General features: G+C 38.6%; 1 protein-coding gene across 1 annotated transcript in view; it reads right to left on the bottom strand.

The window, feature by feature from the left end:
• The window catches only part of LOC139465848 (limb region 1 protein-like), a 40138-nt gene extending 24047 nt beyond the window's left edge, over positions 1-16091 (bottom strand). The window contains exon 1 of the mRNA XM_071247801.1: positions 15934-16091. Within this exon, the coding sequence (XP_071103902.1) occupies positions 15934-15999 (66 nt within the window). The 5' untranslated portion in view covers positions 16000-16091. The remainder of the gene's footprint in view (positions 1-15933) is intronic.
• Positions 16092-16301: the final 210 nt, after the last annotated feature.

Raw genomic sequence — 16301 nt, 5'->3', positions numbered from 1 at the left:
TTCACAAAACCCATTAAACATGTGGTAGAAAGTATCGGGAGGGTTACCATAACAGTCTGTGCCAAAAGCTTTTCAGTTTACTTGTCTAATTGAAAGTCCTTGGCATAACGTTCTGGAGATGTATGACTGACATATGGATTGTTAACATGGTTAATAGATCAGCTTGAGAGCACTATAACACATCATACGGGGTGTGGGCAAGGACTTGTGGCTAAAGGGGCAGACTGCCAAATTGTGAAATGTCAGTTGAAAGGTACAAGGTAAGGTGAGGTAAAATTGGGTTTAAAGTCGCGTCAAAGATTATTGCACTTATATAGCAACGTGCATGCATGTGTGTGTGGCTGCTTGTACTAGTCCGGACTGATGCCGATTTATAGTGCTAGCCCACTGAGATACCATGCCACAGTTTAACATGGATACCCCACTCAGACACAGTATACTGACTCCAAGCCGACCAGTCCTTGTTTTAGCCCCTTAAAGCTAAGTGCCAGACAGGGTAACAACAAGTACCATCTCTTAACTTCTTTTGGTATGACGCGGCCGGGGATCGAACCCCGGACCTTCCGTTCTCCGGGCGGAGGCTCTATCACTAGACCACGGAGGAGGTCGAAAGGTACAAGGTACTAGGTTTGAAGGTGTTAGGATACTACCACCACTACCACAGTCACACATTCAGATGATAACATACTGTGACACTACCACCACTACCACAGTCACACATTCAGATGATAACATACTGTGACACTACCATCACTACCACTCTGTACTCTCCAAAATGTGTCATAGCTATAGCTCTCTATCCTTGGAGAGTAACGAAGATGTCAAGCACTGGGATGAACTTGGACTGCAAACAGCTAACATGGCTAAGGGAGGTCACTATAATTTACAAGTGATTCAATCTGCAGCAACAATCACCTGATCTAACTTACAACATATCTACTGCCACATATCCCACTACACAAGGCATGTTAATCTGTAACTTAGAGACTCTCGACAACCAATGGGGAAATACAATCAATCCACAGCTATTGTGTGACAAGATAGTAGTGAAACCAGAAGGTATAGAATTTCACGTTCTTTCCAAATATGCTTTATCTCTAAAACATGATAATGGGAATGAGAATAGGTAACTTTCCTTATTTGCCATTTCAAAAGATGATATATACATGTGTTTGGCAAGATGGTATTCCATTTCAAACTGGTTGTTGATTTCTTGGAGTTCCTCTCTAAATTCAGACAATCTATTGTTTGTTGCTTACAGCAAACTTGTCATCATCCACTGTTTGATGAAAAGTGACTTCATTGTCTCTCCAGAGTGGTCTTTGTGTTTATCATCATTCTGCAGCATGGACATTTGACTTAATAGGCAGTCATTCTGCAAAATGACGATATGACTTTTTATCATATTTCAGTGTTAAAGACTGAGCTTTCTGAATTTGAGAAAAGTGATATTTTTATTGAAGTGAAACACACTTGATATTTCACTACAGTGACCATAACACTTTGCCAGAAATACTGTCATACACGAGTTACTACCTCCCACAAATTGTCTCCCTTTATTGTAAGTGTCTAGCCGGTACACAAACTGTTGCCGTCCTTTTTACTTTAATTCCACATTGTCAAGGCAAAATAATGAAGTTAATATCACTTCTTGCCATTTTTTATTCCCGCTATATGCCAGCGGTATGTAAATAATCAAGTCTGGGCCAGACAATGCAGTGATTGATATAATAAGCATTGATCTACGCAATTGGGATACAATGACATGCATCTACCAAGTCAGCGAGCCTGACCACCTGATCTTGTTTGTGGCCTGTTATGACAAGCAGTCACCTTTTCGGCAAGCATGGGTTGCTGAAGACCTATACTACCCCAGATCTTCAGGGGTGGCATGACCATTTGACTTTATACCCATCCTGAAGAGTGGCGATATGACTTTACAGCCTGTCAGTGACCATATGACTATCACATAGTCTTCATCATGACCATATGACTTTATAACCATATCCTCAAGCCATAACATGTAATAGATCCACACCTTCAAACTGTACCTGCCTAGTATGTATTAGATCCACACCTTCAAACTACCTGCCTCACCGATGCTTCGCAACTGTGTTGCCACCTGAAGCAATACTCTCAGTCCCTTGCAAACCATCACTGGTCAAAGACAAGCAGAGACATATGGATCTAACAGTTTGTGGTGTAACATTTGCCCTTTGTTTTCCACTAAAAGTGGCAACCATGATGTGTGCATGTGCTGTAACTGTAAAACATATGTTGATATCGAGACTCGACCTGCTGCTTCCTACACTCCCTCACTGACAGCTGATGGAGTGACTGGGATGTATCTTCTCCATGTGACTACCTGTCTAGAATGCTTACCACATGGCAAACTGTATAAACATCTTCAGAAGGTTCAGTAGTTTGTAAACAACTGATGAAAATATTTACATTCCATACATGTGAATACACAAGGAGGGTTTTACCTTGACTTAAAAAAACGGGGATCCAGGGGACCCCAAATAATTAATTTTAAGGGCCCTTGCAGGCAATATGAGGGTCCTGTAAAGTAATGAAATGGTGTAGTGTACTGTACTCTCTACATTTGTGCCTCGCATAAAACCCTGCACATGATAAAGCAAGCAGGAAATATTCTATCCCCACCGTTTCTGCCTTGACAGTACGTCAGCAGTGAACATTGTACTGTCTTACAGGTTTAGAGGAAGCATAATCGAGGAAACTAACTGCGATCATCAACATGAGCAAGTGATGACACATCACCCCAGGTCATGGCAAAATGACATGAAGTAATATTGACTGGTTTTGAGACAGGCTCCAGAAATAGACTTAACCCTCAACTGATTCAAAGACCTACTTTACTTTAATCCTGTGAATATAAATGGCAACATGACATTGGCAGGCTTGATGTGTTTTCTAATTAAGACTCCCTCCAAATATCAGAGCAGTATCTCCTAGGTTCCTTATCAAGCTTATTGCTCTGCTTGTCAGGGTTTGACAAATGGATGACTGACCCCTTTTCCCCTCATCACATAGCAATAAGTTTGCCAAGTTCACTTGCAAACCTGATTCCCACCTGATGCAAAAACACAGTCGTTACTAAGGCAATGGGGAGCCGTGCAAATTTGTGTACTTGAGTGCCCCCCCCAGCATATCTCTCCTGTGTTAGTGCAGTCTGCACAGCTCCTTTCACTGTGAGGAGCTGCTCCAATGTGTTCAGTTCAAGGCCATGTTTACATCCCCCACACAGCTGACTGAATGAATGGGGCTCAACACACACAATACAGCCTCGCGGCCTGGTAATGGTTACTGGAGTATATACACCAGGGACTATATCAGCGTGAGTGAGTGAGTGGGTGGGTGGGTGGGTGAGTGAGTGAGTGAGTGAGTGGGTGGGTGGGTGGGTGGGTGGGTGGTCGGGCGAGCGAGCAAGTGAGTGAGTGAGTGAGTGAGAGAGTGAGAGAGTGAGTGAGTGAGTGAGTGAGAGAAAGAGAGAGTGAGTGAGTGAGAGAAAGAGAGAGTGAGAGAGTGAGTGAGTGAGTGAGTGAGTGAAGATTTACAGTCACATCGGCAGTATTTCAGCCATGTAGCTGAAGACACACTCATCTAGATCATTGCTGACAGTCACTAATCAAAGCCATAATGGCCACTCAATCACCAGCACTAATGGAGTATTGCAGCACTATGCTTCCCTGCCTTAGCAGTCTGATGTTTACATGATCAAACATAATAGATGTGGGGGTTTACAGACATGTTAGAATCACAGCCAAGAACCAAGAACACTAGTCAAATTTCTAACATGATCATTATTACAAAGCACTAGATATATATATATAATGCATGCAATGTTTAGACTATGTGCATCTACATTTAGATTTACATTACATGTTTATCATACTAATAGGCATGTTAGGGAGTCTTTCATATGATTAACGTGATAATTATTAATGAAATGCCACATATATATAAAATGTGCACATGTAAAGCGCAAAATGCCAGCCTTGATCACAGACTGTGATCCATATCAGTTCACTGTTTCAGCAGATGCACACTTTGCGCAGTGGGCAACACATCTGAAGACAAATACCAGTAAATCATAAAGAACAGATGTGTCCAGGACTTTATTACATCATTCAAGCCACAGCAGAACATGAATGTTAGCATGCGCTAATAATGGGATACAGCAGGTGTATTGAATGTGATGAGGCTCAGCCTGTGACACATGGAGGGTCACATGGCCACGGAGGAGAGTGCTGTGACCTGGTGCCAACATGTGCTGGCGATCAATAACCACGCATACATCCACCATGTGTCCAGCTCGTGGGGGTCAGGGGGGGAGCTCTCACTATCCGCTCTGGTCAGCTTCTGCCACCAGCAGACCGGGTCATGCTGACCTGCGCTAAACAGTATGGGGTGTTTCAGCTGACATCAGAACATAGCAGACATCTCAGATTCCTGTATTCTGACATGAAATGTCATTTTATCACTGGTTGGTGCTTGGACAAATTGCTGGCAACAGGTGCTGATGTTATAGGCAACATTCCAGTGCTTTATTCCAGTTCCATTAAACAGGACAAAAGCTCCTTCATCATGTTCCTCTCACATTACCTATATTAACACTATTGATCTCTCGCAATGCAAATCATAAGAATTGCTCTTTGAAATAGTATGTCAATTTACATAAAATGACTGCACTACTGCTTTTTACTATCTACCATGTCTAATGGCTGATTTACCAAGGGAGATAGGGCTCAACATTGTGTGAAGCATTGATATAGCTATCTGGTGCTATTTTACTCATTAAAACATAAAACCTTTGAAAAAGGTGTAACATTGTCTTGTGTCCACCAAATCTTTGGGAAATGTTTAAATCTATGTACCATGTGCACATGGTGTATTCAATCATCATAAAGCCGGTGTTACTGACTCACTGCATTTATTTTACAAGCAAAATATTATTTGACTCACTTCACTGCCACTGTTCAGGACTTTAAATCATGAGTCAAGTAACAACATCCTTTCTTTACAAACCATCACTCTTAATGAGACATGAGGGAAAGAGGAGGTGAAATGGGGCTTAACGTTGCTTTAAAAACTATCGTACTGATGTGCATGTACATGAGTGTGTAGAAATCACTTAGATACCCTGCCACAGTTTAACATCGATAGTATCATACCCTCCTCAGAGCAGTCAGTCCCTGTCTTAGTCTCTAAATGCCGAGCATATGTAAGTGTACAAAAAGCACCATCATTTCTTTTGGTATGATGTGGCCGTGGATCGAATCCCTGACATTCCTCTCTCCAGGCTGATGCTAAATCCACTTGACCACGAAGGCGATCTCAGGAAGGAAAGAATGTTTGCCTCAAGTGTATGGTGAACTGCAGCATGTTCAAGATGTGTCATGGTGACACAGTGTCGTGTATGATTGTGTGCACAGCTCACACACTGCTTCCAACACGACACAGGCAGGCAGGCAAAGCCAAGTCGCAGTGAATCTTGGTTTCAGTTTCACTCAGCAATATTCCAGCTACATCATCAGCCCGATAACATTTTTAATAATGATACAATTGATATCTTATTTCTGAGTCACTGTCGCAGATAAGGTGAGACACCAACATAGGGTTGATGACATGGGCAACACTTCACAATGTGAGAGTTAGAGCACCGCACAAACAGTCAGGCAACATCCGTAACCACCTGGGTGCAGTTGTACACAACAACCTTAGCGCTAAGATTGCTTTGTACAACAACACCCTGATCCTCAGTTTAGTGGGTGCTCACAGCAGCCTTACCAAAATCCTATTACATCATGTATCAATCAGAATTATTGTTGATGGGGAAAAATATTAACGATTATCGCCATAAAAAATGTGTCATTGATAATATCTTACATAAACTATGAAATATAGTTTAGATTTACCCAAATAGACTTGTTATTGCCAATAATGTCTATTGCTAAAAATGGAAAGTAACGTTTTGGTAATATCTTGAATGGAAACACAGAAAATCCCTGCATAAATGTGCCAGTATTTACCAGAAAAGTGAAATATGTGGATTTCTTTCGATTTCTTTCTGCGTACTTGCTGAAAGGTACTTCTCCAATATTTATTGATAATTGATTGATATTTAGCTAACGATTATCAATCTCTATGATCTGTATCGATAGCCAGCCTTGGTTATTATGTTGGCTATTATTAGCTGAGCAGGACCAAACAGAATTTTACTAGTAATTAGCCAATATGACACTCAGTGGTAGAAACTAAGAGTTTTCGTCCACTAGTCCCTATAATAGTCCCTATGATAATGATAACATATAGCAAAACCTTTAAAAAGGCAAATTTCTACTTGTCTTTATGATACTTTAATCATTGGGCAGTTTGGCAAGGACTACAGGACTAGTGCCAGTTTCTAACGCTGACACTGTGTAGTCTGTAATTCCCCCACACTGGAGTGGTCATGAGACACAACAGTAGGCATCATTAGTGGAGGCCGGTTGTCAATTGTCCTGGACAACATGGACAATAGGACTGATGAACAAAGTGCAACACTTCTGTCAAACACTCCTCAAACAACCATTGTTCTCACACAGCTTGCATGAGACTTGTCAAATAATATTTCAAAACATGCGGAGAAAATAAATTGTATCATGTTCATTGGACCTTAAGTGAGAGTAAATAAAAGAAATAAATGACACTTATCATGGTACCGGTACTTGCCACAGAAATATCATGTATAGGTCAAACTGGTTTTGACTCGATGAAATAAGGTGAGGTGAGGTGAGGTGAGGTGAGGTGAGGTGTGGTGAGGTGAGGTCTAATGTTGCATTCCAGATTACTGTACTCAAATAGCAGCATGCATGCACTTGTGTATGTGGCTGCTATTTCCTGTCCAGACTAATGCAGTTTTTTAAGTGCTATCTAAATGAGAAAACAAACTACAGTTTAACATGAATACCCCACTCAGACATAGTTAACCAATTCCGAGCAGACCAGTCCAGTTTTATCCCCTAGTACCGAGTACTGTTCAGGAAAATAAGCTGAACGACAACCTGAATACTATCACCATGATACTACGTGTTAAAAACATGCTGTAATACTGCTCTTCAGCTGTTCTTTGGGAAGTATATCTTAATGTAAACGACAGTAGGTCAACTATGGACTATGTTTGGTATGTCATGTTTTATCATGGGTGGCTGTAAGTGGTACAGGTGTTGGCAGGCATGTGTCCATCAAATCTGGATCTGTCATCACCAGCTGATATCCTCCTTACCAAGATAAAAATGCTATCAGTGAAACTACAGATGAGCCAGGTGAAATTTCTTAATTGCCTAGTTTAGTTTTCCCTCTGTTATCCGTCTCATCCCTCCAGGTCCTGTCATAACTGGTTACCTGATAACCATGATAACCACACACATGGCATTCAGCATGCAACACTTAACATGGCAGCAGTGTGTATGCCAAAGTCTACAGGTGTACACACAGTGTCCTGCCTAGTCCTGCACCATGACTGTGGAATTTATATTTTTTAGGTATCTTTTTTTACTAAAAGCCAAGGCAAGTCTAGATCAAACCAAATAAGTCTAGTTTGCTTGATTCCACAACACAGCAGAAGCGGAAAGGTTCTTTAAAAAAATTAATTTTTTAATATTTTAAAGACATGTTTTCATTGACTAAGTGTTAGTCTATGTACTACCAAGCAACAGTCTACATCTGAACGTTAACCAATTTAACCACAACTTTGTCAAATTAAAACAAATTCACCCCAAAACCTTACCTCTGTAATGAAGAAATCTTGTAGTGTAAGACCATTCATCTCATAACAATCTACATATTTCACATGTAACACTTGTCATAATACCTTCATTTTTTCACATGAGCTAAACACAATGTATTACATCAGTGTAACATGGCTAAATATTTCATATATCCATTAAGCATGTTTATATGTCATACATAATGTACGTGTGATATAAATGATAAATGTTACTGATACCTGACAAACTATTTATGATCTGTAAAACAGTGTAACGTGTTTTAGGGTTTGAAATTCCTTGTATTTTAGCACCGATGGCAGAGCTAGAACAGTAACAGCACAGCTAAAATAAGGACCTGATGCCTGAAGGGCTGCGGCCCTTTTAAACAACACTAGCTTGTGACGATGTTTATTACATTAAACCACAAATAAATGTGACAAACACATGGAACATGATGAACCACAAACACACTTTACGATTCACTAAATGAAAAGGAAAAGGACAAAATTTCTCAATTACCCGGAACAACTGCTTGTTATCTAGCCTTGGAGGAATAACATTCACCAAGTTCTTGGTTGGATAACAAATATGCTTCACGTTGGCACACTTTAAACATCATCATGAGTGGCACACTTGAAAAAATCCACACATTTCCATATCCCTGTGTATAATAATGTCGAAGTCTGTTCACTTATATGGCAGTGATGCCAGCCCTTTCGAAGCACCCACTTAACTTGTGGTATTGTGAGGTCAGCTACCCAACGTGACGCATAAAGTGAACAGCAAACAAGCCATGATTAACAGTGATTCTACCACAAATTTAGGAAATACTTCATTCTGATTGGTCAATCAGAGGTGTCACATCACAATAACCACATGCTGATTGAAACAGCCGATTTGACGACTGCATCACTGTGGCAGACAATATTCATACAAAAGTACTTCTTTCTCATTCATTATGGGAAGGCATGTATAAAAAATCATATCACAAATCTACATGTTTAGGTATGTGATATATGTACAATTATGGGTTATAAAATGCAGATTTGCAGTAAATACAATATTCAAAGTATGTGTGGCAGTGCATTTTGTTCAGAAAACATGATAGAAATCGACAGAGTGTATTTTGGAGACATCAGAGAGCTTGAAATTTGGCGCTTTTCTGAAACTGACTGTGATGTCATTACGAGCAGTGTGATGTCATAATACTGACGTACAGTGTAGAACAAAACCTTGCAAGGCTTGCCTACTCTTCCCTCTGGGTGCCCACCTCATATTGGCTTTGGAAGTAGCTGTGCTGCACACTTTCTGTGCCTGCTATATATGAGAATAAAGCAAGTTAATGGGAAAAAAATTCCCTCAAGCACAAAGTGCCATTATTTGTTTAAAGGCTTTGTTTCCTGAACTGAACATGCTGAAATTGACAACCCATTCAAAACAATGGACTACGCCCATGCCGCTTAACACAATATCATCGCTAACCCAAAAGAATTCAAATTCCGAATTCAATTCAGAGCAGATATATCTACAGGTAAACTTGCTCTTAGTCTAATATGAAAACGCTGTAAGTGTATCTCCTAATTAACTTATCATGCTTACAGTAATCTGGCCCAAATTGTCGTTGCTAGATTGGGTAAAAAAAGGGCATGATCATAATGTCGATCACTAGATTGTCTAGCCTCAACTTGATTATTTTCTCTATCATTTGTCGTAAACTTTGAATTTGGCTGAGTGCAGCATTAAACAACAAACAAAGTCTTTTCTCCTACAAACAAGAGATAAGTAGCCAAACATGGTCACACAGTACATTTTTTTAAGTCTCTCCAGAATTTGCACCTTCAGATGGAACACCTTCAACATGTTTATCACTATTTGTCTGTTGTCAGTCAGTATTGACATACTACTACAAAACCTACAGTCAAATTTAATTTAACGGGTACAGACAGGGTGAAACAGATCTATTTATATTAGTTAAACATGGATGAGTGTTTTTTCTGAATCAATGCTGCTCTCTACGTGCATTATTGAAAGCTTTAACTGAATTCTATAGAATTGGCTCCACATTAATATGCTCTAGTGAGGTGTTGGCACAACAGGTCGTCTGAATGGTGTAGACTGTCCACATAAAGCTGATCACATCACCTGGGATAAAGCTGCATGCTCGTTATGACAGTCTGCCAATACCAGACTGTTCAATACACTAAAGTAGGCCACTCATGCAGCACTGACTAGACCTCCGTCCTTGAGGAACCTACATGTCAGAGTGAACAGTAACAACAGTCTGAGGGGACACTGTCTGTTTGGGTGTCGGAGGAGTCCTGTGGTAGGACAGCAGAACCTGCACTCACCAGGGGCGTGGCACTGGAAGAAGGACCTGTTACAACATCTCCACCATCTCATCTAGTATACTTATGATATGCATACAACCAGTGTTGGAAGCAAAAGGGGGTCCTGGGGTCCTTGAGTTCCTCAGTGGAACAAATTGAAAAAGGAATCCAACTCATGCCTAGAATGGTTTGGCAAGTCTAAATTGCCTCCGCTCTAGCATGTCTAGGAAATTAAGCATCATTCTGGACTTCATTTGGATTATATTTTTGTAGATATATATTTTGAAGTAAGAGTTAGATAACTTAGTTTATATCTGGGACAAAATGTTAGTCAAAGAGACTCTCTTCATCTTCATTTGTTAACATGAGGGTTATGAGAAGTACATCTCGATTTTCTTGTTCAATTTCCAACACTGTGTTGGTCTTAGTCCTCACAAGATACACCAAACTTGTTAATATTTTCCAAATTTTGTTGACATTGTTAAGATTGAAACATTCCACAGCTGCACAGATTAAAGGATGCACCATGATCATTAAACTCAGGGTGCATTATATCATATGCTTCATTGTCTGTATCTATGTCCAGATTTATATTTATATTGATACAAACAGTTTTGAATCTGAACATAAGATATTCAGTGTTAGAAAATATGGGGCAATCTGGGATCCTTGTGGATTTCTGTTACAGTATACATATCAAGGGACCCCCTTACGCTTATCCCTATCATATGGGTTATAACAAGGAGCCTTTGTCTGAACAAACTGGTAGTGATCAACCATTCAGCTACACTATACTATATACACACCTAACCTCATACTATTTGAAGCCCATTATTGAATCTCATTAATTTACTTGACATTAACAAACAATAAAATTGACATAATAAACATAAAAAGGTTTTGCTTCTTATCATGTTTGTAATCATAGGCACGTAAATCCAAAGAAAGTTGACCTGAGAATAGTATCATGATCTGTGTCATATCACAAATAAAGAATTGTGATCCATATTGTCTAGCTATTTTCCTTTTGTGAATGTCAACCCTTGTTATGGGATCAGAAGATTCTGTCTTGTCCATATCTCAGTTTCTCTCTCAAATGTTGAATAGCATATTCATTCAAACTGTGGCAAAACTTGTCTATACCTGTATACACTGATTCATCATGATCATCGCAAAGTTAAAATCCTTATCATGAACTAAATATAGTAATAACTTTGTTAAGTCAGTGTGTCACAATTGAGTCAACTGACTGATGCCTTAGCATCCATTTTAAAAAATTAATACAGTGTTTTAGTAACAATTTTAGTCAACTTGTCCTTATAATGAGAACAAATAGCAAAACCCACAAAAATGGCAAATTTTGACCTGTCCTTATGATACCTTAAACTATTGGGCAGTTTGGCAAGGACTACAGGACGAGTGCCAATTTCTAATGCTGTAATATTTACATTTTGCAATAGCTCAACCAGATAACTACTTACGCTAGAGTTAGCATACTGCCGACCACAAAACAAAATGCTGAGTTTGATTGTATAAAACTACCACAACAGGCCAACTTATCCAGTGAGTCGTTTTTAAGTTACTGGTTGACAGGAACAACTTTTTATGAGACAGGCCACATGAATTTCACGAAAAAGTGGTGCAATTTAGAAGCACAATGCAGTGCAAGTATCGCAATATGTATGCATACAGGTTAGTATTTGATACCATATTGGCCGTATTAAGCATGCCGTGCCAATAACCACGCTCTGACCAACATCTACATCAATCTGGAAGTAATCTCTACAATTGCTCCGTACTAAACTCCAAAATTTATATGACCATGATGACAGTTCATAATTTCTTGTGTATACTACAGATTTTTTACAGAAAACACAGCAGTGTAGGAGAAAAAAAGAAAATAATTGCCTTGTAACAATCATTATCATCATAAAAAACGTCTGAGTTTCGACATTTGGACCAAGTTTGTCCTCTTCTACCCAATCTCCGAACAAATTTAACTTGTGTATGGTTTTGATAAGCTAACTTAAATATACTGAACAAAATTAGGTTAGACATCATGAATATTTTATGAAATTGAGTTTTTCATCATCGCTACAAAAAATATACCCCCAAAATATTCATGATGCCTAGTATTTGTGAGGAGATTAGCCTTTTTTTTGATAACTGAAGAATCAAACCATACATGTTACCGTCTGTTTTCCAGAAGCCTTCATGTGAAAGTGCCTGGTTTGAGGTGACCAAATCATGAAAGTATGGCCTGTTTGTTTGCCTGCTGCAACTGAGTGTAATTATTTAGAGATTTACCAAAGCAAGACACAAAAACTGTGACTGACATGTACGCAATAACCATTATAACATTTGTGTCAACATGGACACTTAAAATCAGTCACTGCGTCAATACTGCAGTCACCATTTGTCACCATTATGTATTTATCTTCTGACAACAGTGCAGCTTGTGGTTTATCATTCCTTATCATGTTTTTGAAAGGAACAAGTTTCATGTTTTTTAAGATATTCAGAACATTGATCATGTTGATTGCACATGTATGAAACATGCAAAGCAAGAATTTCCCCATTTCTCATGTTCATAATCATGTAGCATGTATATCTAACACAAAACTGCAAGAAGCAGAGAAAATAATTCTTTCCTTTATTTAAACTTAATATGAGAAAGTAAACAGAATATGTACACATCAACAACAGTTAATTTACCATTGCAGACAAGACAACATCTCATTATGCCTATTTGACAAAATGTACAAGAAAAGATGAATTAAATACCAAAGTTTGCAGTGAGTGTGATTTATATATTCCAGCAATTCCACAATGGGGTACAATCAGAAATGGGCTTCACACATTGTGCGCATGTGAGGAATTGAACCCGGCCCTTTGGTGTAACAAGCAAATGCTTTAACCACTGGGCCACCCCACCATTTGAAAAGTTGCATATATATTTAACATTATGATAACAAAGGAGGTTTTTGAAAAATGATTCTAAATAGAATGCTCACTGTTGCAAAAGATTTTGTTTTTTTGTTTGTTTGTTGTTTAACACCGCACTCAGCAATATTCCAGCTATATGACGGCGGTCTGTACATAATCGAGCCTGGATCAGACAATCCAGTGATTGACATCATGAGCATCGATCTGCGCAATTGGGATCGATGACATGTATCAACCAAGTCAGCGAGTCTGACCACCCGATACCGTTAGTCGCCTTTTACGACAAGCACAGTCGCCTTTTTCGGCAAGCATGGGTTGCTGAAGACCTATTCTACCCTGGATTCTTCATGGGTCTTGTTGCAAAAGAATAAATATACCAAATTAATATATTTAATAAATTCCATTCAAATATTTGAAAAGCAGGCTGAGTAGCACTGGGAACTCAGATCAAACAAGCCCATGTTGTGTGTCTGGATAATTTTAAGATCCCCATCTACCCCTATACACGGTCCAGGCAAAGAATATATTTACCATGAATATAAAACAGTCAGGTGAGTGGCTAGGTAATACAATAGGTGTCTCACTGTCTAGCCTTCCTTTTAATGTTGCGACTCACCGACCACATGGTATGTAAATTCCACAACAATGGGGTCAGGTATGTCAACATATTTGGCACTGTAGTCTACATTTACAATAGAACCGTCAACATTCCTTCATAAAGTAAAGGGGAAGGAGAGGGGGGCTGAGCAAACTGCCACTGACAAGTTGACATAGGCACTCAAGACAGGACCTCTAACTAGTAAATAAACCCCAGAATTTGGAGGTGAACAAGCAACGTCAATAGCTTACTCCAAGCAGGTGCTTGAAGGCCTCTAGGTCATATAATTTGTATCTACTATTACAGAGTACACAGAAAACTGAAAAGTATCCAATATGTTCAAAACAAGAGTCTGCCTTTAGGCCCTTGGCCGATAGATCTCATGTATGTAAAGGCCTGTAGTTTCACATTTGTATGGGTCTTATGGCCTGCAATAAATTTGTGTCGATAGATTTGTCATAATAAGCTGCAGCTTTTTTACTGAGGGCTTGAACATGTTGAAGAGAATGTCTGTAGGTCCCGGTTGGTATTTTAATATATTACCCTGACAGTTTAAATGATATTAAAACCTTAGGATGACACAACAACTTGACTACAAAGAGTGTCTGGCAAGGAAAAAAGAGGATGTTAAGCTTCAGTGGTTAAATCATCAAACCAGAAATAATCAACATTTTAGTGTGCAATCAAGTATTAAGAAAGTGATGAATATCTTACCCACTTGATATCTTAACTCTTTGCAACAGTGTCATGCTTAGTATTACTATTAATCTCTTTCTTGTAGCACTGTTGTACATCAATTGCACTATTTTTTGGTTGTATGAACAGAATGAACACAAACTCACATCAACAAGTAACTGTAACCCAACTTTGTCTTGTTTATGATGGTTATATTGATGGAACCAGAGTAGGAGAACCAATGCGACAAGTAAGACAAGGATGAATATATGAGGTCACATATAACAAGGATAACTAACTAAGTTATAATGTATCTTACACTGGAATTAAAAGTATTAAAACTTACTAATACTGTGTTTTCAGACCAAAACAAACATTTCAATAGTTTGCTTTTCTCAAATTAAGCTTGAAGTTATTGAGAATAGGCAGTAACACAAATAAGAAAGTAATAACAATTATGAGTTTTTGGAATTGCATAAGAAAATATGAATACATCATAAAATCTAACCAATGATTGTTCCATCATCAACATGATCAAAATTAACTGGTTCATATTTTGAAGTTGTATCTTGACAAGATCTTGATAAGAAAAAAATTGTGCATGTTTATTGTAGACATGCATGCTTCTATCGTGATGTTGATATATTGACGCTGCCTTGTAGTTGTACCTATATTTACAAATAACCATCAACAGTCTATGGGCAACCAGTTTGACACAAAGCAAACATCTGTCTCCACATGTACCAAACAGAAAGTGTCTTATAATCATCACCATGCTTACAAGGCTTTAAATTATAGATTTTTTCAGTCATGCATGCATGCACATAAAAATCAATGATCAGTGACACTTTGGGTAATCTGACCATCAGGAAGCTTTGTTTTGATCAATCTACCAATACATTCTAGTGACCATCATGAGTAGACATTACATAGTTCTCCCATATGATCATGCCTATCAGCAATTCCATGGCTATGCAGTAACCAGGTAAGCAGGGTGAGACAAATAGTGTTACTTTATCAGAACTTTGGGAAAGACTTCCGCCCGTATCCCCCATCAAAAGGTTTTATATGTATGCATTGCTGCTCAGTCCTATTTTTGTAGGGGGGAATATGGACGGAAGTCTCACCATTATTCAAACCACAATATAACAACTGCTTATAGATCACGGTCAGCGATAGAAATAACAGTTTTAGTCCACTAGTTGTAATGATAACATATATCAAAACCCTTAAAAAGTGCAAATTTCTACTGGTCCTGATGATACCTTAACTATTGTGCCGTTTTGCAAGGACTATAGGACTGGTGCTAATTTCAAACGCTGACGGTACAAACAACAACTTCAACAAGCCTACCATCAATACTAGCCTAATAGAACCGAACCTAAAAATTGTGTATTATTACCGTCCCCCTTCTTACAAAGATAATAAGCATGGAAAAAGTTTTGTTTTTTTCAAACAGAACCCCAAAAAGCAATATTCACAAGCTTTCGTTCATACATTCCAACAAACATTAACACATACCAAAAGACACGTGTACGAACTGTCAAATTGCGTTATAATAGTGCTGGCCGAAACTGGGCAGTTTAGGAACTGAGCTGTCACAGATGATACTCACAATATTTTCGCGCACATAGTCGTGAAATAGTTGTTCCTGCACTGATACGTCTGGATCCTCCCACATGGTGAACCGATTTTTTTAATATGTCCTTAGAAATCAGTCCACTGAATATTTTTACTCCCTCGACATTTCATGTGTGTAATGCACTTCGGCCATTGTTGTCATTTTCCCGATTTAAATAAAGTTTCTTCGCTTTTCTACGTGACTATCTATATTGCAATATTGTTCTTGTAAATGTATCATCTGTTTTTAGAATAAACTGTTGTAATGTTATCCTAATGTAAGGATATATAATTGTGTATGAATAGTACCAACCAATAAATATTTCTCATGCATAAATTTCGATGAAATTTAATCTTCAAGAA

This window comes from Haliotis cracherodii, unplaced genomic scaffold, assembly GCF_022045235.1.
Source record: "Haliotis cracherodii isolate W230 unplaced genomic scaffold, xgHalCrac1.p SCAF_18, whole genome shotgun sequence".
Classification (NCBI taxonomy): domain Eukaryota; kingdom Metazoa; phylum Mollusca; class Gastropoda; order Lepetellida; family Haliotidae; genus Haliotis; species Haliotis cracherodii.
This window is presented reverse-complemented; position numbering and strand designations above follow the sequence as displayed.